The 26,325-nt window shown below is 47.7% G+C and overlaps 1 protein-coding gene across 3 annotated transcripts in view; it reads left to right on the forward strand.

The window, feature by feature from the left end:
- The window catches only part of ARHGEF3 (Rho guanine nucleotide exchange factor 3), a 355,657-nt gene that overhangs the window by 285,109 nt on the left and 44,223 nt on the right, over nucleotides 1-26,325 (forward strand). For all 3 annotated transcript variants that reach the window (XM_075550009.1, XM_075550011.1, XM_075550010.1), the window contains one exon: nucleotides 23,636-23,743. In XM_075550009.1, coding sequence (XP_075406124.1) covers nucleotides 23,636-23,743 — 108 coding nt within the window. The remainder of the gene's footprint in view (nucleotides 1-23,635; nucleotides 23,744-26,325) is intronic.

Raw genomic sequence — 26,325 nt, forward strand, 5'->3', positions numbered from 1 at the left:
GTTGCTCTGATCAAGTTGTAAAAGGAGAATTGTTAGCTTTAATGAGTTGCACTGATTGTAAGTCACAATCACCAGTTCCCCCAGGGGGGAGGCTTGCTTTTAATGAAAGGAGGCTCAGGTGAGCCAATAGATTGGCTAAAGATGCTGGAGCCTGGTGAGAAGGTTTTAAGAGCTTCAGCTCCAGTTTTATATTTAATTAAAAAGACAAAGGAGAAGCATGGTTCTGCTGTTTTCTTTTTAAGACTATCGTTGACAACACTTGATGAACAACTTACCTTTGATTTTATGATTTGCAATTTCAGAAGTTGGTCAGGATTGAGCCATTGTTATTAAGTGTTTTTGTAGCCTGTACCTCTGTCTCTCTGTGGTTTGAAAGATGGGCAGTGCATGGCCCTCATACTGTGTACACAGATTGCTGACTACTATCTTGGTCGCCAAAGTAGAGGTTCTGCTTGGCTCAGCCGGTAGCCTTGTGTGGCACCGGAAAGAATGACATGAACCTAGAAGTGATGTTCCAGGCTATTTCTAGAGGGCAGGAGTGGCCCAGGGGTAGAATTGTCTACCTTGCTGAGAACTGAATTCAGTTCACAGCCAGTGCCCCTCTTACAAAGCCACTGCCCCTTTATCAGTAGAGCCTTTGAGCATTGCTAGGTTCCCAGTGGTTGCATCCTCTTGTACTTAATGTCGCCATGTGTCAGGTCCCAGTGAGTCAGGTCAACGCAGCAGCAGCAGCAGCTTCGCCTCATCTAAGTCGGCATAACTAGTGTCTTCACCATATGACAAAGCTCATATTGAGAACCGATTGTCTTCTCCCATTTGTGAATGAGGACAGGACAGTGACGGTAGGTGACTTGTAGAAAGTCATGAAGAAAATTGGCAGCTGAGCCAAAATCCAATGCCAGGGTTGTTGATGGCTTCCATCCAGCATTCCATGCGTGTGTCCCTTGCAGTAGCCCAGAGTGTTTACCTCCCAACAGGAAAAGAGGCGGTGGGGGCAGGGGTGTGTGCAAAGTTGAACAGACATGTAAAACACTTTAAGATACATGTTTTTAAAAAATCGATCACCTTGAGCACTTTTTGGAACTGAGAAGGTATTTTCCAAGCTTGGACTCTAAAGGGCAAGGTAAACTCTCAAACCCCCGATGGTTTATGCCACAGTCAGTCTACACGGGCATTTGAAAATTATACACACCTGGGGCTGTACTCCTTGCATGCCAGCGGGAGAGCTGCGGGGTCTGCCGGTCTCCGGTATGTACACATTTCTTGGAATCCGTGTCCTGTAGTATTGAACTGACGCTGTAGTCAACAGAAATGCTCTGGGGGAGTTAATTAGGTTAGAGCCCGGAATTTCTTCAGATGACTAAATAAGTAGACTCTGGAATTATGTAGCCTGAGTGATCTTGCTGGGTGGGGAGTCGTGCAGGGTTACCCAGGGAAAGACAGCCCTTGCTGTTAGGTTCTGGTCATCCCGCTGTGATTCTTTTTTAAAGTTTATTTTAATCATTTTAATGGGGGCTCTTACGGCTCGTCATACATCAGTTGTATGAAGCACATTTGAACATGTGTTTCTGTCATCATTTCTCGGTGATTCTGAGGCTGGTTCCAACATCGAGTATCCTGGTGATCTTGGGCATCCAGGATGCACATGAACTGGGAACATTTTCATCCGAGGAAGCAGGTTGACTTTATACGTACATGTTTGAGGCTGTTCAGGGCATCAACTGTGGAATGGCACTGCCAGGGTCCATTGTCATGCCCAGCACATGCTAGCGGGTGACCGTGGACAAGCAGCTGTGCACTCTAAGCCTGTTTCCTCGGGGCTAAGCTAGGGATGATGGAAGTTCTATGTTCTTGGACTGTCATACGAGTCGAATGAGATGAATCATGTGCCGCGCTTGGCACAGGGCCTGGCACGTAGTAAGTGCTCAGTGTAGGTATCTTCTAGACCAGCAGTTCTCAACCTGTGGGTCAAGACCCCTTTGGGGATCGAACAACCCTTTCACAGGGGTTGCCTGATTCATAACAGTAGCAAAATGACAGTAGCAACGAAAGTAATTTTGTGGTTGGGGGGGTCACCACCACATGAGGAACTGCATATTACAGGGTCGCAGCATTAGGAAGGTTGAGAACCACTGTTCCAGACCAAGGCCTTTTGCATCTCCAAATCCACCCCCCCACCCATGGCCATCGAGTGGATTCCATCTCATAGTGACCTATAGGACAGGGTAGAACTGCCCCTTTGGGCCTCTAAAGCTGTAGGTAATTCTTTACCCTAGCAAATAACCTTCTCTTTCTCACACCTGGTGGCTTCAAACCACTGATCTTATGGTTAGGAGTCCAATGCCCTACCAGGGCATTTTTAAACTGGTTACTAAGAAACATCACATAACCATGCTCATTTCCTGAGTGCTGTCTTATACACGGCAACATGTTAGGAGGTTTACTTTTTGTTGTTGTTGTTTTACATCATTGTCATAATAATCTTGTGAGGTTAGAAATATGACAGAATATCTCCCACAGCACCACAGAGGCAGTTGTACCCTGAAACACATAGGGCCACCATGAGTTGAAACTAACTCTAGCAACTTCTAGTTTCTGTAGAAACTCAGAGGCTCCGTCAGAGTCAGCACTGTGACCCTCTCAGGCTGGCCAAGCTGCTAGGTGAAGGCTTGCAGATTTACACCCCAGCCTGTCCCTGAAGCCTGTACTTTCCCAACCATATCATGTTGTCTCTCAATGACTCAATCACTGGCCTCCTCACCACAGAACACACACAGGGTGAGCCTGACCACCCAAGCAAATTGTCAGGTTTTTCCTGAGGGCCCGAGCTTCTGGCTACCTACTTCATGGAGTGGGGTGCAACCCCCCGGTGGAGCTGGCCAGCCCCTGCTGAGAGGGTCTTGGTAACTTTTTTTTCTATTTCTCAAGGCCAAGCAGCTGGGTTTTGGCAGAATTCCATGCGCTTAGCTCTGTAGAAGTGACACCATTACGTCTACGATTAGTCATTGTGCTTATCTACGTTAGCCACCCGCCTTCACAGAAACCAGAAACTGGAAGGCCCTGACTGCCATCTGGATAGGTGCAAATTGTATTTTTTTAAAAGACATCCCGCGTTTGCTTGTAAAATCCTGGATCAGTGCCACTGTTTTCCTAACAACTAAATGAAAATAAAGTACTGCGCAGATCCTCATTTTGCAAAACCCTGTGCACATGTAATTGTGATCGATGGTGTGTGTGTATCTGGAAGGGCGACTTCTTGGGTGATGTGTGCGCCGCACTTGGCTCCCATAATCGACGGCTCTGCTCTTGGTCACACACAAAATGAGGAACGCGCCGTGTTGCATTGTCACTTACTCCTGTTGAGTTGACTCGTGGGATGGACTGCCAGAGGTGAAGGCCACTGGCTTCCAGTGCCTTCCGTGTTTAATAAATTGCCACCAGTTATTAGCTTTGGAGAGGCTGTTTCACAAGTTAATCCAAAAGAGCTCTGTACCCCTGAGAGCTAAGAGTGGTTCTCTTGATGTCTAGAAACACTTGTGTCTAGACTTTCTGTTTGGGCCGTTGTGGCCTTTTGGGAGAGGGCAACCCTGATTATTACTGAAATTAAATTCAAAACAGCCCCCTCCCATACACAAACACACACACAACACACACTCACTTCTCCTGGGGGGGATGTGTGAAACTAACCTAACCTTCAGGAAATGGCCCTGGGGTCTTTCCAGCATCCCCAAACCTCAGAGATCAAAAGGCCCTTTGAGAACTTGTCACTCACTTATCTTCCATTCATTCTCGGCTTGAACCCCTCTACGAGCAGCCGGCTCCCTACCTTCCATGGTCACACAGTACCTCTCTGTCCAGTGTAGAGCCAAAGAAAGACGTGCTGTCCATCGGTACCATGCTTTCTGGAGTTGCATTTTCTCCAGTGGGGTGGTGGTGGTTCAGAGTTGGGATTCTCGCTCCCAAGGAGGGAGATCCGAGTTCCAAGTTCCAGCCGTGGACCTCCTGAGCCATCAGCACCCATCCCTCAGCAGAGGCGCGCGCGCGCGCGCGCGTGTGTGTGTATGAGGCTGACAAGATTTCAACAGCACTTTCCAGACTCAGGTGGGCAGGAGCAAAGGCCTGGAAATCTACTTTCCAAAGTCATTTGGCAAAAACCTTATAGGTAGCTACAGTCTGACGTGCAGGTGACATGGGGGACTGGGCAGAATTTCACTCTGGTGTCGGGGTAGGTGTGAGCTGCGGCGGATCGGACAGCTGCTGACAACCACAGCACGATCTGTGGTCACCCTTTCTTGCATCTAACTAGTTTAGAATTCCTCTTTCCTCTCACCTGCTCCTATTCGGCACGCATGTGCTCCTCCTCACAGGCTCGCTTCCTGGCTAGTCATTACTGGTTCCTCCAGCTCTTCCGACCATAGCACGCCGCCCAGTCTCTTCTTCCCGTGCTGGCTTCTGTTGGCAACGTCTGTGTGCCTAGAAGTGCTGAGAATGGATCAGTCCAGAGCGCCGTACATCTTGCTGAATCACCCACCACACAGTGCTGCTTTTGAGTGTAATGGGCTTCCTTAGACAAGATAAATATGCCCAAACAGGGGGAAATGTGTGTCAGATAAAAGCGACAGGCTAGAAAGTAGTAGCTCTTTTGAGTAAGTAGCATACAGGGATGTAGAAGAACACCCTAGGATATCCACTGAGCAATGAGTCAAGGCCACTAATAGGCAGTAAATGTCATTTAAAATGTCCGCTCTAATATGAATTATTAGAGTGAAAAAGACAAATAAGATTAAGGGACTCTTTTATACCCAGGTGAAGTCAGAATTATTTGAAAGATATGATAAATTCCAGTGCTGGAGCTGTTTGCAGGAAATAATGCACCTCGGAGAGAAGTTGTTAGTGCATATTGAAGACATAGATAGACAGGTTCAGTTTGTTTGAAACTGGTAGGCCAGCACGGAATGGGGGAGGGTAGAGACATGTATGTCCAAAAGGGTTCTTGATGCCAATATTTGCTATAACGAAGATGCTACATGTGTGCATTTTTGTTTCAAAGTGCTTTGTATACATACATCCCTTGCTTCAAGATCCAAGGGCGATTATCTACATTTTAAAGGAAAGGATACCTAAGGGTAGAGCAGCAGGTCTCAACCTGTGGATCGCGACCCCTTTGGGGGTCCAACAACCCTTTCACAGGGGCCGCCAGATTCATAACAGTAGCAAAATGACAGCAATGAAGTAGCAACAAAAATCATTTTATGGTTGGGGGATCACCACAACACGAGGAACTGTATGAAAGGGTCACGGCATTAGGAAGGTCGAGAACCACTGCTCTGAGGAAGGCCTACTGACCAAGTATCAAGTTTGATCCAGCATAATCAGGATGACAGCGATCTCTGTTTGATAGGAAGGCTGTTCCAGAGCTTTGACTGTGGCTAGAGGGGATCTGCCTGCAGCTTAATCTCATTAGATACTCTGGTTGGGTTTGGGGCTCCCACCATCCCCAAAGACCTCCACAACTTGGGTGTTCACAATTTTAGCTCTATATTTTTCCCTCTGTCATATTGGAATTTTATTATTGTCATCTTTGGATCACACAAACTGGCGTGTTTCTTCCATGTGGGCTCAGTTGACTCCTTGCTTTGATGGCTGCTTATTTGAAGACAAGCCTGTAAGACCCCAGACACTATTCCGATTGATAGCTGGACACCATTTGCTTTCTCCACCACACTGTGCAGTAGCACCCTTATCTCTAGTGATCATTTCACGCAGGTGAGTATTCAGCAGGGCCGTGTGATCAGAACTAACTGTTCTTGGCTGCCTGCTAGAGTTCAGTGAGGGCCCCACACCTCTTTGCTTCTTCCTGGGGTATGTATGCATGGCTCAGGTATACTGTGAGGGTCTATTATGACAAATTCAAAACCCAGGCGACCAGCTACCCAACAACAGCAACCAACCAACTAGCAGAAAACATAAGACAAGCAAAAGCAAGCAAAGTAAAGGCAAGAAAGCAAAACTCCATAGGCACAGCAAAGTGAAGTCTTGTCAGTCATCCCCCCTGGAGGTGTAAGGCAATTGCACTTGTGTCAGTTTTTCCAAGGCTACAGCACTCTGGACACTGTCGGAATGAGGAGTGTTTGCAAATACAGTTCCACTGCGAGGCCGCAGCCCCGGGAGTTGTTCCACAGTTTGCTCGCCCATTCAATTGGGCTCTGTTTAGGCATGGGGGTTGGTGCCATGGGGAGACTTCCTGGCTGTGTTCTTCCAAGTTCAGAACCCAACCCAACAGCTCAAAGCCTGCCATGTCGCTGCGAGGGACTAACTGTGTGGTGATTCTGGGTCCCTTTCCTTTGGACACCCACCAAACTGGGGTTTGCCCCCAAGGTCCAATGACTTCCACAGGCCCAGGATGGCTACTCTGTTTCTTCTTCTATCTGAATGCCCCCATCCTTAGTCCCAGGGTGTAGGCAGCTTTGAGGCAGGGCTCTCTTTATGCCTCCACGTTAAGTCCTTTAGTGTAACCCGGGGTTATGGCATTCTGCCCTCAGGGTCAGCTTGCCAGGTCGTCATTGTGTTTAGTCCATGGCGTGTTTCACTGAGGGTTGGGAGAAACCTTATTACCCAGGAACATAACATTTGGGCCATTGCCTGCCTAGGTTCGCTAGCTCAGCTGGTTCTTGAAGTCCAGCCTCAGATACTCTCCTAGTTATTGATGACTGCCAAAAACCCAGCAGCCTCTCAGTTCTGCAATAGGGACTGGTCCTGTCCTAGGAGACCCATTGTTCCAGGCCTCTGACACAGAGCTCAGCAGCATGATTTTCAGGCATTACAGTATCTCTGAAAAACAAACAAACATAAAAATAGAGAAAAAATGTCATTATAGACACAATGTAGACGACAGTTTCAATAGACAAAGGGATGTCCAAATGTTTGTGGAAATTTTGTCCTTCTCTTTCTGTTTTTCCAAGGTCATTTTGAAGCCCCTGGCTCTGTGTGCACTTAGGATTCAGAGACATTTTTATATAAGAATCTTATGTGTCTGTAAGAATCACTTGGGGAGCTTGTTAAAATGTAGACCCCGAATCAGAATATCTGGGGTGGAAATGCCTTTTCTCGGCAGCAGGTTCCATCAGAATGAACCAAGTTGATGTCCTGAAAGGGAGTTTCAGACAGGTGAGGAGGCAGGGCCACAACTCCGGTCCCTCCTTGCCCAGCCTTGACCTCTTGGTCTACTCAAGCCAGTCCAGTCTAAGGGGTCGGTTCTAAGCAACATGGCGCATTATGGAATTCTTGGGGCATTTAGACCAACTTCATTAGAATGCCCCAGAACAGTATGGGCAGTGAGTGACCTCATGTGAGAGGGGTGGCCTGTCCCTTGGCTTGCACACCAGGAGACCCAGCCACAGGCAGCATGTTATACTTGATGTGAGACTGGTGTTAAGTAAAAACGCCCAAAGACTGGCTAGATGCTCTTCGACATGCAGGTGACACACATTAAAACGACACCTTTCTGGAGCTCTGCAGAGACGGTGTTTGCAGCCGAGGTGGTCATTAAATGGTCAGAAAAAATAGCTTTATCGGAGGACATACATGTTAACAGGTAGAGTTCTGGGGTCTTCCTCTAGAAGGGAAGGAACGTTGGTCAGGTGTTAGGCCGCTAACTGAAAGGTTGGTGGTTCACATCCACCCACCACTCCTCAGGAGAAAGATGTGGCTGTGGGCCATGCCAAAAACTATAACCCCGGAAACCCTACCGAGCAGTAGATGGACTCTGTCCTGTGGTGTCACCGTGAGTTGACATCGAGTCAGTGGCAGGCGGATTTTGGTTGCAGAGAGAGCAAGCTGACCAGTGAGTGGAAAGAGATGGGTCTGAAGGCTGAACAGGGCTGTGTGCTTGTGCTGGCCCTGAAGCAAGGCCAGTGCCAGCTCCCTTCTGGAGTGTTCTATCTTATATTGAAACACTAACATTTCATAATCCCCAAGTGACTCAGGCCTGTCAGGATGACCCCAGGCAAGTATGGAGGAGACCTTGGAAGGTCCCTGGTGAGCAAGGAGCAGCAGCTCTGGTGCTATATTGGCGACAGGCTCCGTGGCCAACCCCAAGGCCAGTGATAGATGTCCATCGGCTATTCTGTGGGAGAGCGGCATGGCAGTCAGCCCCAGTAAAGATTTAACAGCCCTGGAAACCCAACAGGGCCGCCCTAAGTAGGCCTCAGCTGGATGGCAGTGGGGTATTTTTGCATTTTCTGGTGAGGTTTTGGTTCTTGAACCTCACCCAGGCGTGGGGAGCTGCTCGTGGATACACCCTGTGAGGTTCTCGTGGTCTTGGTGCATTTTCTCACTCCGCCTTCACCACCCTACTCCCTTTCTGGTGCTGAGACCAAGGTGAAGAGGAAATACGCTGTCACAATGTATCAGAAGAGCGAAAAATTGATGAGAATTTGCACATAAGCCACAGACACGTGGTGAAAGAGTTGCCGCCACCCCTTTCCACCCCATCCGTTTGATGCTGACTTGCCTGAGAGATTGAAGAGGAGAACGTGAGAAAAGTCTCCGTTTTTCCTCCTCCCTCTTAGGAAGTCTTCCAGTGCTTCCTGCGCGTGCTCTTCGGGGCCCCCCTTTGTTCCGCATCCACTCAAGGCACGGGAGCGTGCTTTCTTCAACAGCCTTCTGATTCCGTTTAAGCTCGTTTTCATCAGAGCTTCCCTACTCACAGGGCATGGGGGCCAGTTGGCACCTGAGAGTCCTGGCTTCCAGAAGCCAGGCGGGATTAGATCATTATCTCCTGGGAAGTGGTGTTTGTCCCGCTTCTGGCAGCTCACGTGACCAAGGTCAAGGTGCTCCAGGGCCAAGGCACAAGCCAATTTTAAATTGCCGTCCCTTTTCAGTTCCCTACTGAGCCTTCTCATCGTGCCAGAGCTGGGGCCAGACGTGTGTCCTGCACATCTCTATTGCTTGGCTGATTTCCCTTTTACACAAAGCTTGGGCCTTTGACTTGGAAACTTCCAGACCGGCAGAAGAACCCAGCAAGAATTTTTTTTTTAAGTTTGTTGCTTTTTGTGGCAGGTGATCATGATCTTCCATTTAAGGCAGTGACATCAGGTTTATTTGTACAATGAATTGTTGTAACAACGAGTAAGTTGTAGAAACGTGAAATACCTGATTGCTTTGGTGTCGGGAACATAAGGCAAGGCATTGCCTGGTGGATGCTGAGTGTCGGCACAGTGCACGGCACAATAGGCGTGTTCCGAGGTCTCTTGTAGGAGAAATCGCTTTACAGGAAATTACAAAGTTTGACCACAGCCACTTGAATTTGGACTTCAGGATAAAACCTAGATTTCAGATCATGAAACTTTCCAGTAGATACAAAAAAGAATCGACTTTCATGTGTCATAGAAAATAATTTTGGACTATAGGTTAGCCAATTTTTAGAAAAGAAAGCCACATTTCTGTTGTAAGAAGGCCAGTCTTTTTCTCTTTTCAGAGCTGCAAAGAAGTGTTAACGTTCCATCTGATATCACCTCACCTATCCTCCTCCCCCTTCCCCCTCATCCTGGAGGAAGGATGGGGGCAAGAGTTACTGTGCCACAGGGACCACACGTTCCTTTGGTGCGTCTGTAAAGTGTAACGGTTCTGAATTTGGATTGGGGGTCAGACTGAATCCTCATGTGCCACTTTGGCCACTGGTTCAGCAGAGACCTTGGACTGGTGACTCATGTGCTTGTGAACTCAGCTCCCTCCTCTGGGCCGTGAATGTGAGAGGATGGCCTGGGGTGGTGCGTCCTCAGGGCGCCGGGGCAGGCGCCCACCAGATCTCTCTGTAGCAGTGCAGTCCACTCCTGACTCCCCAGTGAAGTTCAGCTGAGAGGAAGCTGTGATATTTATCCCTATCAAGAGGGGTACTCTGAGGCCACTCTTTCCTCTCTAGGAAACGTCCCACAGAAGGGATATTTCCCAGAAATCTGAGTTGGCACTGGGCACTAGAATTTTTTTAAGATCTTTAAAAGCCCAGTGGCAAGCCTCGGATTCATTCCTGCAGGTAGAAGGGAACCCCCAGTATAGTTTTCCAGTTGGTCCAGAAGGACTTCCAAACAGGACGGGGTACATGAGCACCGTGACTGGTGAGCTGAGGAGTATATCATCCCTGAGCCAGGCTCTCTCCCGCCTGACACCCAGCACCTGAGAACCTCCCCCAAGCTCCTCCCACTAGCCCCAGACCAGGGGGAGCAGAAGAGGATGGATGAAGTCAACCCCCCTCTTCAGCCTCTGCAGCAGAGGGTTCCCACTCTGCTTAGGACACTAGCAGCCCTGTGCTTAATAACCTGGCCTTGCTGAGAAGCAACCTTGGGCTCAGTCCTGGCTTGGCCACTTACTGCTGTTATGTGACCATAGGCCAGGCTCCTCACCCCTCTGAGCCACAGTGGCCAGCTGTGAGAGATGGGTATTTGGAGAATGCTCACTGATGAGAAGGGAACCATGTGTAGGAAGTCTGCGCAGTCACCTACAGGATTGTCACCCATCACGCTCTCATTTTGAGGGAAGCTGGGAAGACTTTGAAGTCAGGCAGATTGGAATGCCCATCTCAGCTTGACAGTTGCTGGGTGTGACTTGGGACAAGGCATTTCCGGTCTATGAAAGCCAGGTCCCTCAGGCAGCATGCCATTTAGTGACTAGAGCCCATCAGGCTTTGTAGTGCGAGGTATGTTGGGCTGCTAATCACAGGATCAGCAGTTGGAAGCCACCAGCCTCTCCAGGAAAAAAGTTGAGGCTATCTACTCCCATCAGGAGTTTGTCTCGGAAACCTAGAGGGCCGGCTCTCTTCAGTCCATTCGATGGCCTTGAGTTTAGGGTTTGGGTGTTTGACTCAAGCTTTGCAGGGTCAGGTAGTCCCACCACCCCTCCTGCCCAACCTCTTTGTAAACTCAGGTGTGTGACTCGGGCTGTAACTGAGACCCCCCCCTTTCCTGACCCCGAGCTGCGTTTCCAGGAACATGGGTTTGCCAAGTTCGGCCCCCAGGAGGCTCCTTAGGGGGCCCTGCCCTCTGTAATTTGCCCTTGCTGAAAACACGTGGGAACTTTGCCTCTTTCTGCCGCCTGAGTAGTTTACCCCAGGGCTAAGTGCCGGTTGTGTTTGTCTGTCTTTCCTGGAAGGCTTTATTAGCATCCCTTCACTAATCCTCCTTGGGCTAACCTCAATCTCCCCACCCTCTCCCTTTTAAATGTAACTGAACTTCTAAATCTCAGTTTGTATTTAGTTCTTCGCTTTTTAAGTCAATTGCCACGCCTATTCATTTTCCTTATTGTGGTTTTGTGATTGAAATTAACCAAGAGTGACTGGGGAGCCTTTCCTGGTTTCTGAGGGCTCAGCCTTCATTGTCAAGCAATGCCTTTTCTTTTTCAAATTCACATCGACCGAATTTTAATAGGCTGGAGATAATGATACATCTAGTTGCATATTAATTGCTGAGAGAGTTAGAAATAGTGTGTAATCAAGGTTGCGAAGGCGGAGACCAGGAGCCAGTGCTTGTTAGGAGCCTTTGGAAAAATCCATTGTTAGTGGGGTTTAAAAAAAAAAATCCTGTCATGAAAATACAGAGGGTAAAAAAGTATATCAACACATAAAGTCAGTTTTGTATTCTGCAAGTACTTGTGCACACACACACACACAGAAAATATGCACACACACCTCTTCCCCAGGATTAACATGTTGAATCTGTTCAGCTGCTCATTTAGGGTGTTTGGGGGCAGCAGAAAGCTATTGGGGCCCCTTATAGATCCACCTACCTCTGGGCCTTCTTACTGGGGTGTAAGGATGCTAGAACAGGGAATTTTTGAAGATTTTAAATTTTATTCTCAGTTCACCCACATGATAGGTAGCTCCTTCTCCTGACTTGGAATAATCCAACCTCAACATCTTCCATTCTTAGTGGGAGTTGAATGTTCTTAACCTCCAAGTGTGCCCGCCCCTGGTTCTGCCTGTAGCAGCCATGCGCTGTTGAAGATCCCCTGAGACCCAGCAATCAACTGTGCTGGGAGGACGGTGGGGGTGGAGGTGTTAGCAGGGAGTACCAGGAATGGAGTTTGTGTCTGTGGAGGTCACATCATTGCAACACTCTACTGCTTAAAACTAACCACCATATCATTTTCGGGATCCAGCGGGGCGAAGAGACTGTCTTGTCCTCCTGCCAAACCTCCTGCCCTTGGTTGGATATAGGTTTCATCCAGCAGCCCCGGAAAACCATCCCTGTTCCCACCTTAAGGTTCAGTCAGACGGCAGACTGTGCTGTCAGCATTGTTTGCCTCGAAGATGTTTGTGATCATCCCGCCGTCTGCTGGAACAGTCTGTCCTAACTTTGGGACAACGAGATTATGATCTGCATATCTCTCTTCAACTCTGCACTTCTTTTTCCTCTTGTGGGGACAGGTGGATGGGACAGAAGGGGGGACGCATCTGTGGGGCTTGCTGTCCTTCCTGGAAGCCAAAGGTAACCCTGGGTTTTGTTGGAGACTCCACCTCACGTGCCAGAGTGCAGTGGGAAGCCTGGAGGTCTTGTCATTTGCCTAACCCCAGGGTCACACTGGGATCTGGCCCAAGTGGGGACCAGGTCTTCTAGTTTCTAATTCAGCAGCACAGGACAGGGTGGGTACGGATTTGCTGGGAGGTCCCTCCCCCACAACAGACCCTTACTTTGGGATTACATGGCTGACATTTGGTTACAGCTGTGAATCCTGCCAAGCCACTCCCGATATTGCTCTCTCCAGCCAGAGCTTGACTAAGCAGTTGATAAAAGCTGCAGGAGGAAGGGAAGGCAGGAGTGTGTAATCAAAATGTGCTGTCTCTTGGCAGCTGGAGGCTGCGGTGGCCAGAGGGTCAGTAATGGGCTGGTGAAGGTGGCACGGGGCTTTGACCCTTACAAACTCAGGGTGAAATCCGGTGCTTCAGGGAATGAATGTGGGCAGGAGAGCATACCTTTCCTTGGGCATCAGAAGGGAGCACAGTACTGGAAGCGTGAGGAATTGGTGGAGGAAATGGAAGGTGGACTGGGGATGTCCATGTACCACTGCCGCCTGTGCCATGAGACCAGAAAAAAATGGATGATGCCCTGTTATCATTACTGAACATTTAGATCAAGGGTTCTTTTTTTTGGATCAAGGGTTCTGTAGGGGAGGGGTTCTCAACCTGTGGGTTACGACCTCCTTGGGTGTTGAACGACCCTTTCACAGAGTTTGCCTGATTCATGACAGTAGCAAAATGACAATGATGAAGTAACAGCGAAAATAATTTTAAGACTGGGGGTCATCATCACATGAGGAACTATTTTAAAGGGTTGCGGCATGAGGAAGGTTGAGAACCACTGTTCTAGAAGAATCCTGATCAAAAGGAAAATCAATAGAATTTCAAATGTTTATGCAGTCAGGTTTTCTGAAGTCCTTGAGACCAGGTGAGACTCCCCTCCCGATGTTACAAAAACAACAACACAATATTATTCTGAGGAAATCTTTAAAGCTTGAACTGTAACTATCCCCCGGAGTCATCTTTGAAACAAAATAAGTCTACCCTAATTAGGAAAAAAAAAAGTCTGCATTAATTAAGCTGTAGACTCTTAATGATCTGGATATGATCGAACCTGAACAGCAACTTGAAAAGAGAACCTTAGAGGGAGGGTGAGTTTGTGTTAGTGAGGGGGGGGGGATAGTTTGGAAGCAGTTGTACAATTTAAAGGTAGTAGAACTTGAAGAATGTGTAACCAGTGTCACTGAATTGCACAGGTAGAAATAGTTGAAATGATAATATGTTCTGTTGTGGATATTTTTACCAAAAGTTCAAATATAACTACACACACACACACAGATATACAGACCCTACCTGAGCCACATACAAACACCCCACAGAAAGGAACTTCAAAAGGTTTGTAGAAAATTCACGTTTTTTTCAATGCCCTTTTCCACACACATTTTGGAGCCCCTGGAGCGCACACACACACACACTTCTGTTAGAAAAAAGGACAATCTGATATGATACAAGGGAACTTCAGAATGTTTGTAGGAAAATTCCATTTTTACATGAACTTTATGAGGATCCCTCGTATACTGGGGGCTTCTAAGGTATGTTGTGGACCTTCAGTGCCATTGAGTTGGTTCCAACCCATAGCGACCCTTCTCACACCAGAAGGAAACACTGCCTGGTCCTGCCCCAGTGTCACGATTGTGCCTACGCTCAAACCCATGGTTGCAGTCTGTGTCAGTCCATCTCCTTGAGGGCTCTCCCGTTTTCTGTGTCCTCTCTACTTTATCAAGCATGATGTCCTTCTGCAGGGACTGGCCTCTCCTGACAACATGCCCAAAGTATGTAGGACAAAGTCTCACCAGCTTTGCCTCTGAAGAGCACTCAGGCAGTACTTTTTCCAAGACAGATTTGTTTGTCCTTTTAGCAGTCCAAGGCACTGTCGATAATTCTCTGCCACAAATCAATACATCTGTTCGCCTTCAGGCTTCTTAGCAATGTTCAGCTTGCACATGCATATAAAGCCATTGAAAACACCATGGCGTGGGTCAGGCCTGCCTTAGTCCTCACAGTAATAGCTTTGCTTTCAAACTGACAGACAAGCGGTGGCCGCACGAACATGGCACACATGAGTTCATGTGATCGCCCCACATCTTCACGGTGAAGGGACTCCAGAAGCCCTGGAAGGGTTTACTCTCGGCTGAAGCACCTAGCTAGAAAGGTTGGCTTGTGTTTAGGATGCATCCATGCATTCACTGGGCGGGTGTGATGAGGGCTCTGTCACTTCCGCGGAGACTTGGGTTTGTTCCTGAGTTCTGAGCCCTGCAGCAGGATGGAATCCCCCGTAGTGTATTTCTTCGCCTCCCCCTTCAGCCCAGCTTGCGAACCAGGGAATCCCTTTTACAGACTGAAACCAATGCAGACCATACTTCCTACTCAGGGCTTCCCAGCAGTCAGAAGGAAGTGACTGTGAACCTCTAAGGCCACCGAGGCCTTGCTCTGAAACCTGCAGCCATGGCCAGGTCATCACCTCCACCTTCGCTGGCATCATTTAGCCAGGGATGTCAGCAGTGATCCCGTTTTCCAGACCGGGGATATGTGTGACACTTCCGGGCCTTCTTGCCAAAATGCTTACCTACCCTGGACCTAATCTTGAGAAAACATCTTCAGGGCCCCAAGTCTGGCCTTCTCTGAGGATCACAGAGCCCAACTCCACTCTGAGCCGTGACTTAAATATATAAAATTATATATAATATAAATATTTTTCTAGGAGGTCAAGCTCTTGAAGTGCTTCAGCTCCGGTCCTTTGCCTGGAGTTCAGAAGGCGGAGGTGGAGCCAGGGACCACAGAGAGCAAAATATTTGGCTTCCTCTTTCTCTGAAGCGCCATGTCTGGGCATGACTGAAAATGAATTTCAGGCGATGGGCTGGCCTTTGCTAAAAGGAACTTATCCGGGGTGTGGGTGCGCATTTCTCCTTCTGCCCAAGGTTAAGTCACAGAAACATCCTGTATAAGAGAACTTGAATGCGGTTTTCTACTAAACTCCAATATTTTAGGGCTATTTAATAGCTGTGTCTAATCTTGGGCCAATTTAACCAGTAGCAGACTAATAAAATAACAAATTTGGGCTTGCTGCCAGAACAAAGGTTGACTTACCCTTATAAAGTTGACTAAAACCAATAACTTTGAAAGTAATTGAGGAGTGAAACCTTAACCAACAATACAGCATCTGAAACAGTGGTTCTGTTTTATTTTACTGGCGTTGCTAAGAGATTGTGGCTGCAGCCAGCTTCAGCCCTCGGGCACTCCATATTTTACCAAATATTTCCCAAGGCTTGTTCTCTCCCCCAGCCCCTCCTCTCTATCGAGAAAGCTTCATTCAGACCTGGCCTGAATAGTCCCATGGTAGACAAGTAAGACGGACTACTTTCCCAACCCGAGACAAAAAAATATCTGTTCAGCGATCATGAAAAGAGCAAAGCAAACAGCTTGTTTGAGTGCCTTCCACAGGACAAAGTGGTAACGCCCTGATCATAAACCCTCTCAGAGGGTGTATCTCTCAAGACTCCAAGCCATCGAGTTGATTCCAACTCATCATGACCGTATCGGAGGGAGTGGAAATGCCCCCTGTGGGTTTCCGAGACTGTAACTCTTTATGATCGTCATAGACTGCCCGGCCTTTCTCTGAGGAGCAGGTGATGATGTCAAACTGCCGACCTTGACCTTAGCAACCCTGTGTTAGACCACCAGAGTGCAGTAAAGCTCGTTGCTTCTCGGGGGTGGATTGGATGAAGTCTGTCTAGCTCACCCCACAGCCCACCCTTCTTCCCTGTGCTCTCCAGTTTGAACGAACACTGTAGAGAATGGTGGTATTCGGGACGTGAAGGAAACAGGGCCTAGGAGGACCACAGAAATGCTCAGGCAGTTCTTTTGATCAGTGGTCCTTATTGCATTTTATGGGAAGCTGTGTTTGGACAGGGGCTGAGAAGGCTTTCAGAGTCTTACGCCAGCACTGTCAAACCTCCCTTCCCTGCGTGGTGAGTAAGGGTAAGTGCCCGGCTACTGACTGAAACTTTGGAGACCCGCCATCCACCCAGATGCACCCCGGAAGATCGGCTTCCCACAGCCGCAGCCATTGAAAACCTTGTGGAGCAGGGTTCCCCTCTGAACCCATGGATTGTGTTGAGTGGCATGTGGTTTGGTTTGAGTTTTGTCTCCTCCTTCACCAAAGTTTCCCTAAAGCAAACACCTCACAGGACAGTGTTAAGCCCAGGTGCCAAGGGTATTTGTTGCTTCTTGTCTCATCCAAGGCTGAACTTGAGCTACAAAGGGATATTCAAGGGGGCTTCAAAGAATTGATGTGATATTAAAAGCAAATGGCCTTTGTCCACCAACTGTTTTGAAGCCCCCTCCTCCGATACAACCTCTCCAGATTAAGTGCGTTCGGTTGCGCTGCCCCAAGAGTTGATGGTTTGATCGGTGGACTTGCCAAGGCCATCTTGAGACGATCCGATCCATGGTCTGCTTTTGAGCATTTCCATGAAGGGAAACGAGAGATACCTTGGCAGAGCCTCAACCAGCCAGGGCACGAGATTGAACTAACTCGGAATGCAGATGATCTGTGGATTTTATTTATTTTATTTATGCAGACTCTTCTTGCACTTTAAAATTTTCTTTTCAAAGAGGAAATTGGGATGTTTTCATTATGACACCTGATATGGAGGAGAGAGTTGGGTCCTTTTTCACCAGAGGAAATCACCCTGGGATTCATAAAACCAAGCATCCTAACTCACACCCGAGAAGTAAACCCAAGGCCCCGCTATCTCCATGTTGGAGATTAGCCAGGACAAAAGGTGGCAGTGATACCTCAGGGAGTTGTCGGATTCCATTGTCTCTTTGTTGGAATTGCTAATAAAGGGAAAAATAATAATAGTTCTGAGTTTGAAGACCTTTTGCTCACCTTGTGGGTTAGACTCTGATAATTCTGCCCCATATCATTCTGATTGCTGAAGCCAAGGAACCGTTAGAATTGGGACATCACTATTTGCCCTTCAGCTTCTAGTAACAAAAGACACCAGGACATTTGATTCTGGGTCAGGGAAAAGAGAGGAGGGAAAAAATTCAATGGAAATTTTGGAATTGGAAACCATCATTTCATTATTCCCAGTTTCTATTTCCGAAATACAAGCTGAAGAGTCACTTGCAAGGTCCAAGGCTACTCCCTTTCCTGTTTCTGCAGCCCCCTCCCTTCTGTTCTCCAGCAGCCTTGGGAAGCCTCCTCCCTGCTGCCTCTCTGCCCAGCCAGTGTTATCCACCACTGCCCCCTTTCCTCACCCACTCCCGCCAATGCTGACTCTCTTGGGTACTCTGCCTGGATCAGCCTTCTGGTTGCCTGGTCAGCTGGAGCATATTCTTCCAAGGCATACTGGGTAAAAACCTTAGCTAAATTGAATTTAAAAGGACACATGTAATTGTGAAATAATCTCCTCTGATACAGATTTGAATTACAAAAGGAGGAATATAAGTTGACAGTGGAGAAACCCAGCAAGACACTGCCTATCCAACTGATCAAGGATAACATCACCAATAGCCAGACATAGTGGCCTGTGGTTTAGGCGGTGGACTGCTAACCACTAGGTCAGTGGTTCAAACCCACCCTCTACTCTAAGGCAAAACGATGAGACTATCTACTCCCATAAAGATTTTTACAGTAAAAAACAGGATTTTTACAGTCTTGGAAACCTGTGTAATGTCACTATGCATTGGAATTGACTTGGTGTCAGTGTGGGGGTGGTGGTGATGGTTTTTTTTGTTTTCAGTGTACCCCTTGATAAAATGCATTTCAGAGGACACCTCAAATCCCTGGAAGCCTTGCCAAAAAGGCATAACCTGAATTTAATCACCAGGAAACATCAGAGAACTCCAAATGGAAAGATAGTCTTCTACCAGATGCTCTTCAAAAGTGTCAGGATGATGAAAGGCAAAGACTGGGGAACTGTCAAATGGAAAGGATCTGTTACCGGCAGATGTGACAGCTCATTGCAATATGGGTTTCTGGACTGGATCCTAGAAAAGAAAAGAAGCTACCATTGGGAAAAGTGGCAAAACCTCAAGACATCTTCCGTAGTTTAGTTAGCGACCTCACGAGACGAAGTTAAACTGCCCCATAGTGTGTCCAAGACTGTGGTGATCTTTACACAAGCAGCTCATCACATCTTGGCTCCATAGAGCAGCTGGTGGGTTTGAGCCACTGACCCTTCAGTGGACAGTTGAGTTCTTCCCCTTGCATCACCAGGGCTTGCTTTGCTTCAGTCGATGCACCATAGTTATGTAAGATGTTAGCATTAGGGAAGTGGAGGGAAGGGTGTCCAGGAACTCTCTGTACTATTTTTTGCCATTCTTGCATAAACCTAAAATTATTTCAAACTGAGGATTTCCCCACCTCCCACTGAAAAGCAATAATAGGTACCTTGAGTGATTCGATATTCACACTGTTCTTAGATGGTGCTATATGTGTGTGTAAGGGGGGAGTGGGAGAAATCTTTAATAAAAGCACGCCAGTTGGTGAGTGCTATTCCAGGACCTGTTCATTGAGCTCCTGCTGTTTGTTCATCAATCACCGAGCTCTCATTGTTGATTTCTTTTGGGCAGAGTGACACTGCTGAAGTTTACATTCTAGTTTACTGTCCACTTCTGCCATCTGAAACATGTGACCTTGTGAGGCCCTCATCAATGGTATTTCCTACTGAATTCTTACTGTATTATCAGAAGTTTAGTTCTCCATTTTTTAGTTGTGGGGAAACTGCATTAGTAACTTGCCTCGAATCACCTAGCTAGTAAGTAACAAGATTCAGAATAAGATAGGTAGACAGAAAGACAGACTGATAAACCACCTTCCAAAAAACACAAGTATATCTTATCTTCACCTTTTTTTTTTGGTGGGGGATAGGGGCAGCAGTTAATGCAAGAGGGAGAATCTGCAGGAGTTTTTTTAAAGGACAAGATACAGACCAGCTGTCAAATCTCCCCCAGAGTGGGAAGAGTAGGGTCATTTGAAGCTTGGCTAGGAAGGAGGGTAGAGACAAGAGTAAAATCACTCACCACCACAATTGCTGAAGACAAAGCGGGTGCATAAGCAAATGTGGTGAAGAAAGCTGATGGTGCCCGGCTATCAAAAGATATAGTGTCTGGGGTCTTAAAGGCTTGAAGATAAACAAGAAGCCATCTCGCTGAGAACCAACAAAGCCCACATGGAAGAAGCACACCAGCCTGTGTGATCATGAGTTGTCCATGGGATAAGGTATCAGGCATCAAAGACCCAGAACAAAAAATCATAACGGTAGTGATTGATGGGGAGCGTGGACTGGAAACCCAAAGTCCATCTGTAGACAATTGGACATTCCCTTACAGAAGGGTCACAAGGAAGAAAAGAGGCAGTCAGGGTGCAGTATAGCACTGATGAAACAACAACTTTCTTCTAGTTCTTAATGCTTCCTCCCCTATCATGACCTCAATACCACCTTACAAATCCAGCTAGACTGGAGCTTGTACCAACAATGAGAGTAGAGATACCAGGAGAGTATGAGGAAGGTGGGGAGAGAAAAGGGGAACAGATGACAATGATCTACATATAACCCCATCCCAGGGGGATGGACAACAGAAAAGTGGGTGAAGGGAGGTATCGCGGTCAGTGTAAAACATGAAAAAATAATTATTTATAAATGATTAGTGGTTCATGAGGGAGAGGCGGTGGGCGAGGGGGGAGGGAAAATGAGCTGATACCAAGGGCTCAAATAGAAAGAAAATGTTTTGAAAATGATAGCAACATATGTACTAATGGGCATGATACAATAGATCTAAGGATTATTATAAGAACTGGAAGAGCCTCAATAAAATTATTAATAAAATTATTAGTAAAAAGGGGGGATCTTCCCTGCTTGGTTAAAATGATCTCTCCCATGTTGTCAGCAAACAATACTTAGTGATGAAATCTGTGTGTGTGTTGATATATATATTTATATATCACGGAACTTTTGCCCTTTCAGCATCCTTGTATGTGGACACTTCAGTGGCCTTAATTACGCTCACTGCTAAGTGATGAAGTCTTCATCACTTTATAGTCAGGAGTCAGACAAGTGTGCACACTCACAGCATATCGTGACATTGTAGTCGGTCCTAGTGCAGTGTGAAAGAAAAGTGGAAAGACTACAAAGCCGGGAAAAGATGGAACAAAACTTGTTCACAACATTCTGCCCCGATTTCTTTTTCTTTTTCAAAGTCACTTCGCTGCTCTCCTGCCTTGCCTTTCAATCAGATGGTGGTGGTGCAGCTGGCTGCAGCTGGAACGGAACACCTTGTTCTTCGGTTCAGCATTGACCTTGCCCAGCTTTGTCTGTGGCCACTGAGTTTCTGGCATAGGAAGTTTCTCTAGGTTGTATTCTGTCTGTTTTCTGCAGAGCCTGAGAGCATCCAATTGCATCGGTCAGTATTTCCCAAGGAGAACACCTCAATTCATATTTCACACGGTGGGTCAGGCCTCAGGGCTCCTACTGCAATTCAATCTCCTGTTGAGTGTTTTGGTTTGGAGATTGCATCTGCCTCTTGCTAGATCGTAACACTGATTCAGACGGCAACAGTTCCCAGGTCTACTGTGTGTCATTTGGGAACGCCAGGTTACCAGAGAGCAGCTTGATGTTTCCTTCGAAAGGGGCACTTCCAAAGCACTTTCGTTCCACCCTCCTGTGGCAGTGCTCCACCCTCCCCCCCCCCCCCCCCCGTTCCCCCTGAGCAGAGGCCAGCGTTTGCATTGCATCTAATCTCGTAACTGCAGAAAATGACAGTCTGGGTCATGTACTGTGCGCAGCAAAGTCAGCAGAACCTTAGAAAAGATGACACAGCAAGTGGAATGGAGCGGAATCTTCCCCCATCCTCCCTTGAGTGCACCGCTCCCTGCTCCTTTTTAAAGCAAGAGCATCTGGTCAGCGTTTGTCCTGCAGCCTCCCCGTTCGGCTATAGCACTGACGGCCCAGCAGCTTTAACCATAAAAACAAACCAAAAAAAAATGACTGAGACCCAGGAGCTGCGTGCGTGGTTTTCTGGGACTCTGTCCTGTTCCCCAGGGAAATCCCATCTCCTCATTTGCTGCAGTGCATTTTCTGCCACCCAAGGTAGTGATGTCACAATCCTGACATTTCCAACCCAAAGCAGAAGCCACATAGAGAAATTCAAGAGAGACTCGAGAGGCTGTGCGTGCGGAGTGTGGGGAGATTCAGTACGCCACCGGTGCAGCTGTGACGTAAAAAATAAAATTAACTCCTCCTCTGGCCACAGATGCTCAGGAGCCAGGCAGTGGACCGAGAGCATCCCGAAGGGCGCTGTGGTTGGCAGGCAGAGGGCTGCCGGACCCTGCTCTTCTCCAGCTCTTGGATAATCGTAAAACCGTGGGCCTCACTTTGGAAGATTCATCCTTTACATTTTGGACCCGAGCTGTCACCAATGCTTGTAGAGTGAACCATGGTTTGCTCAGCTGAGCATGCCAAGAAGCCAGAGCCGCCGTACCCAGCCACCTGAATCCAGTCTCCGTCTTGGAAAAAGTATTGTCTCCTCAAGAAATCGGGGCGTCACTTGGGTCACCGTGCTGTAGAACTGCATTGAACTTTTGGGGGGTAGTGATATTTCCTTGTGAAGAAGCCGGCCAGGTTGGAGGCAGTCTTGATTCAAAGAAAGCTTCTGATGTCTAAGGCCGGCAAGGGCATGAAATGACAGGAGAACTGCTCAGCGGGATTCCACATTCAGGAAGGATTGTCTCAGGCTCCTATGTTCAGTGCCCCCTGCAGGGGTTTCCTGGAGCATCTGAAGTGCTGGGCTAACACCCCCCCCCCCAACTTTGAAAGCCATGGCTGAGAAAGAAAGATGAGCAGCTTGCCGCTCTCACCCCCGCAATGATTGAGGTTTGCCACAACCTTATGCAACTTTGGCTTTTTCCATCAAAATTGGGTGTCTTCATGTGCTGTTCGGAGTCACCTTCAGGTCAGATGGAGCTTAGGAGGACAAGGGTAACTGTTTGTTTTTGTTCTTGTTCTGTCTCTCCGTGTTCTTCTCTACAGCCTGATGTTTTTATTTATGTAGCTCCTGCCTGCACAATCATTGGAGTGGGTGTGTGCCCTCTTACCCATCAGCCCGGTTTAGGGTGACTTTCCGGTTTGCAAAGAATGTTTTGTATGGCCGTGATTGTTTTGCTATTTTTGGTTTTTCTTAACCTGTGCTGCCTCTAGCTAGTATAGAAAAGGATGCCTATGATCAGATTTTCTTTAACTTTCTATTGTCCATTTCAGGTCATTTTCGTATTCAACTTAAAATACTCATCAATAATCCCCCCCCCCCAAGCTCACCCACCCCCCACCCACCTACCCACCTCTGTTTTCTCTTTTCCTTCCTGTGGAATTCTATCTCCCCTTTCACCTGAATTGGCACCTGTCTACCCTCTAGCCTCTTGCTTCCTCTTCCCCACCTTGCTGCCCTCCCCACTCCCCCTACCAGTGTGCTTGAGTTTTCTCTAAGTTACCTCTAGCTCCTGGTAGTTATTTCTAAATATAATTCATGTATTCCAATACACTGTAGATGCACAGATGCATTTTTGACAACCCCGGGATAGAACTGTTAAAATAGCATTTTTTCATTTTGTGAACTAAAAAGACCACACTATTCTTTGTGCTTTAGAAAGCCATTGGAGAAAAGGAATGGAGAGAAGTGGCTTCAGGCAAGGTGGGGAAAGGGGTTTGGGCTTGCGTTTTGGTTTTTTAAGCATCAAAAGATGCCTGCCTGACGAGGTCATTGGATGGGGAATCAGAGACAGCTTTTCTCCAAAGGAGATGGGGAGAATGAGGCTAAGAAATGGAAGCGTCTGAATTAAAAGCTGTGGGTGTTGGGGGAAAGGAGCCCCTTTTCTGTGAGCTCAGACTGTTGCCTTCTCCCTGCTGCTGCTTCTCCTAAGCCGGGTGCTCTCCCTGCAACTGAGGGAGATAGGCACTGTGTGCATGCCACAGATCCTACAGTAGGACACCCCCCCCCCCATGTCGTGGGATGACCTTGTCTTTGTAATTGACCCTGGCATGTCCTTTTCTTTTCACCCCACAGGAGCCGAGCAATAAACGGGTCAAACCCCTCTCCAGAGTCACATCATTAGCAAACCTCATCCCACCCGTGAAGGCCACGCCGTTAAAGCGCTTCAGCCAGACCCTGCAGGTAAGAAGGAGCCCGTGTTTGCAGAAAACCACGTGGTGCAGGAAGAGACAACCTCTGGCACCGAGAACGTCCCCCTGGTTTCAGATGGACCCGAGTCAATGTTTGTTTCCATCGAAGAAAGCAAGGGAGGGGACAGGGAAGAGGGGTGACTGGAACCCAGGGGCCAGAGTCCTCCCAGGGGTACTTCAAGGAGCTGTGTCTGGTGGGTGTTCCCCCAACTGAACTTCGGAGTTGGGGGCCCTATCCAGATGTGCTTTCACAGGCTTCATCCTAATAAAATCTGGGGGCCTCCTGAGGAAGCCTAGCACGTGACTGGAGGCAGAGTGGGGCAAGCAGCCAAACCTAGTCGCTAAGATCAGGCATCAGCAAACCAGCCTGTGGAGGAAGGTAGCCAGTCCACCCTTGTTTGTTATGGCCCACCAGTTGTTGTGTTATAAAAATCAAAATCAAACGGAGAACATTATTTCATGACACGGGAAAATGAGGTGAAATTAAATGTCAGCATCTGAGGTGAAATTAAATGTCAGCATCTATAAAGAAAGTTCTGTTGGAACACAGCCACGCCCACCTGCTTACTCATCCGTGGCCACGATAGTGGCAGAGTTGAATAGTTGGAATAGTGGCCAAAGAGCTTACCAAGCCCCAAATAATTAGTCTCTGACCCTTTGCAGAGAATGTTTGCTGACCGCCGACTTAGAGCAGGGACTCAGAGTCCCTCAGGGCTGAAGCCAGTTCTGTCACTCAGGGACTTTGTCACCTGGGGCAGGTGACTTAGACTCTAGACCTTCATTTTCTTCCTCATGGGTAAATCCAGATGGGACTGTCAGCTCCCTCATAGAACCACTGTACACATTTATGAGACAGGTCATGTAAAGGACCTCGTAAAGTGTCCGAGGATCCCTGGGGTGTAGTGGTTTTATGTTGACCTGCTAACTGCAAGGTCAGCAGTTCGAAACCACCAGTCGCCCGAAGGGAGAAAGAGGAGGCTTCCTGCTCGGTGAAGAGCTTATAACCTTGGCCACCTACACGGGCAGTTCGACCCTGTCCTCCAGGGTCGCTGTGGGTCCGAATGGACTGGAGTGCCGTGAGTTTGTGACGGTCGTGCCTTAGAAATCCGACGACTGACACCCACCCAGCAACTCTGCTGGAGACTTGACCACCCGATCCCATGAAGAGTACTTGTAGGAAACACCGTGGAGACAGTTCTCCTCTGTCACATGGGGTCCCCGCGAGTCCAAGTGCACTCAACATCCCCGCAGTCCAGTAGTTCAGCCCTTAGGGTGTGTGTGTTGTTAGGTGCTGTCAAGTCAGTTCCCTCAGATAGCAGCCCTCCGCCCTGCACCAGAACAAAACACCTCACTGCCCTGCCCTGCCCCATCCTCACAGTTGTTTAGGGCTGAGCCTGTGGTGGAAGCCACTCTGCCAATCCATCTTGTCCAGGCCCTTCCTCTTTTCCTCTGCCTTCCACTTTCCCCAGGGACTGGTCTCTGGTGACATGTCCAAATTAAATGAGACCAAGTGTTGCCATCCTGGCTTCTAAGAAGCATTCTGGCTGTACTTCTTCCCATACAGATTTGTTTGCTCTTTTAGCAGTCTGTAGTAATTTCAACCCGTGTTACCAGCACCGCAATTCAAATGCGTCAACTCTTCTCTGGTGTTTCTTATTCAATACCCAACTTTCACGAGCATATGAGGCAATTGGAAAAGCCATAGCTTGGGTCTGGCACTCCGTATTCCTCAAAGGGACATCCTTGCCTTTCAACATCTTAAAGTGGTCTTGTGCAGCAGATTTACCTAATGCATTACGGCATTACGTCTTTTTGTCTTTTGATCTCTTGACTGCTGCTTCCATGAGCGTTGATTACGGATCCAAGCAAGGCACAATCCTTGGCAACTTCAATTCTTTCTGCATTTATCAGGATGTTACCTATTAGTCCAGTTGTGAGGATTTCGACGTCAATTTTTTCCCTGTTAATCTTATACATTGGTCCAGTTGTGAGCATGTTTTCTTTCTACGGAGTTGTAATCCACACTGAAGGCTGCACTCCTTGTTCTTCACCAGCAAGTGCTTCAAGTCCTCCTCACTTTCAGCAAGCAAGGTTGTGTCATCTGCATATCACAGGTTGTTAATAAGCCTTCTTCCAGTCCTGATGCCATACATCTTCGTCATATAATCCAGCTTCTCTGAGGATTTTCTCAGCATACAGATTGAGTAAATACAGTGAAAGGTTGCAACCCTAGCACATACTTTTCCTTGATTTTAAACCAGGCAATATTTCCTTGTTCTGTTTGTACAACTGCCCTTTGGTCCAAGTAGAGGTTCTGGATGAGCAGGATTACGTACGTGTTCTTGAATTCCCGTTCTTCTCAAGGCTATCCTTAATTTATTATGATCCGCATCGTCGAGTGCCTCTGCAGACCCTCGCGTAGCAATCACAAATTTAGCTAATTAGTACACATTGGTTCCTCTAATATTTTTTTGTTTTATTAATAAGGGTTGTAGTTCCTGTTCTTCAACTCCTGATAAAGGTGGTCATTGAGAGCAGTGGTTGTCAACCTCCCTAATCCCGCGACCCTTTCAT

The sequence above is a fragment of the Tenrec ecaudatus genome, chromosome 5, assembly GCF_050624435.1.
Source record: "Tenrec ecaudatus isolate mTenEca1 chromosome 5, mTenEca1.hap1, whole genome shotgun sequence".
Lineage (NCBI taxonomy): Eukaryota > Metazoa > Chordata > Mammalia > Afrosoricida > Tenrecidae > Tenrec > Tenrec ecaudatus.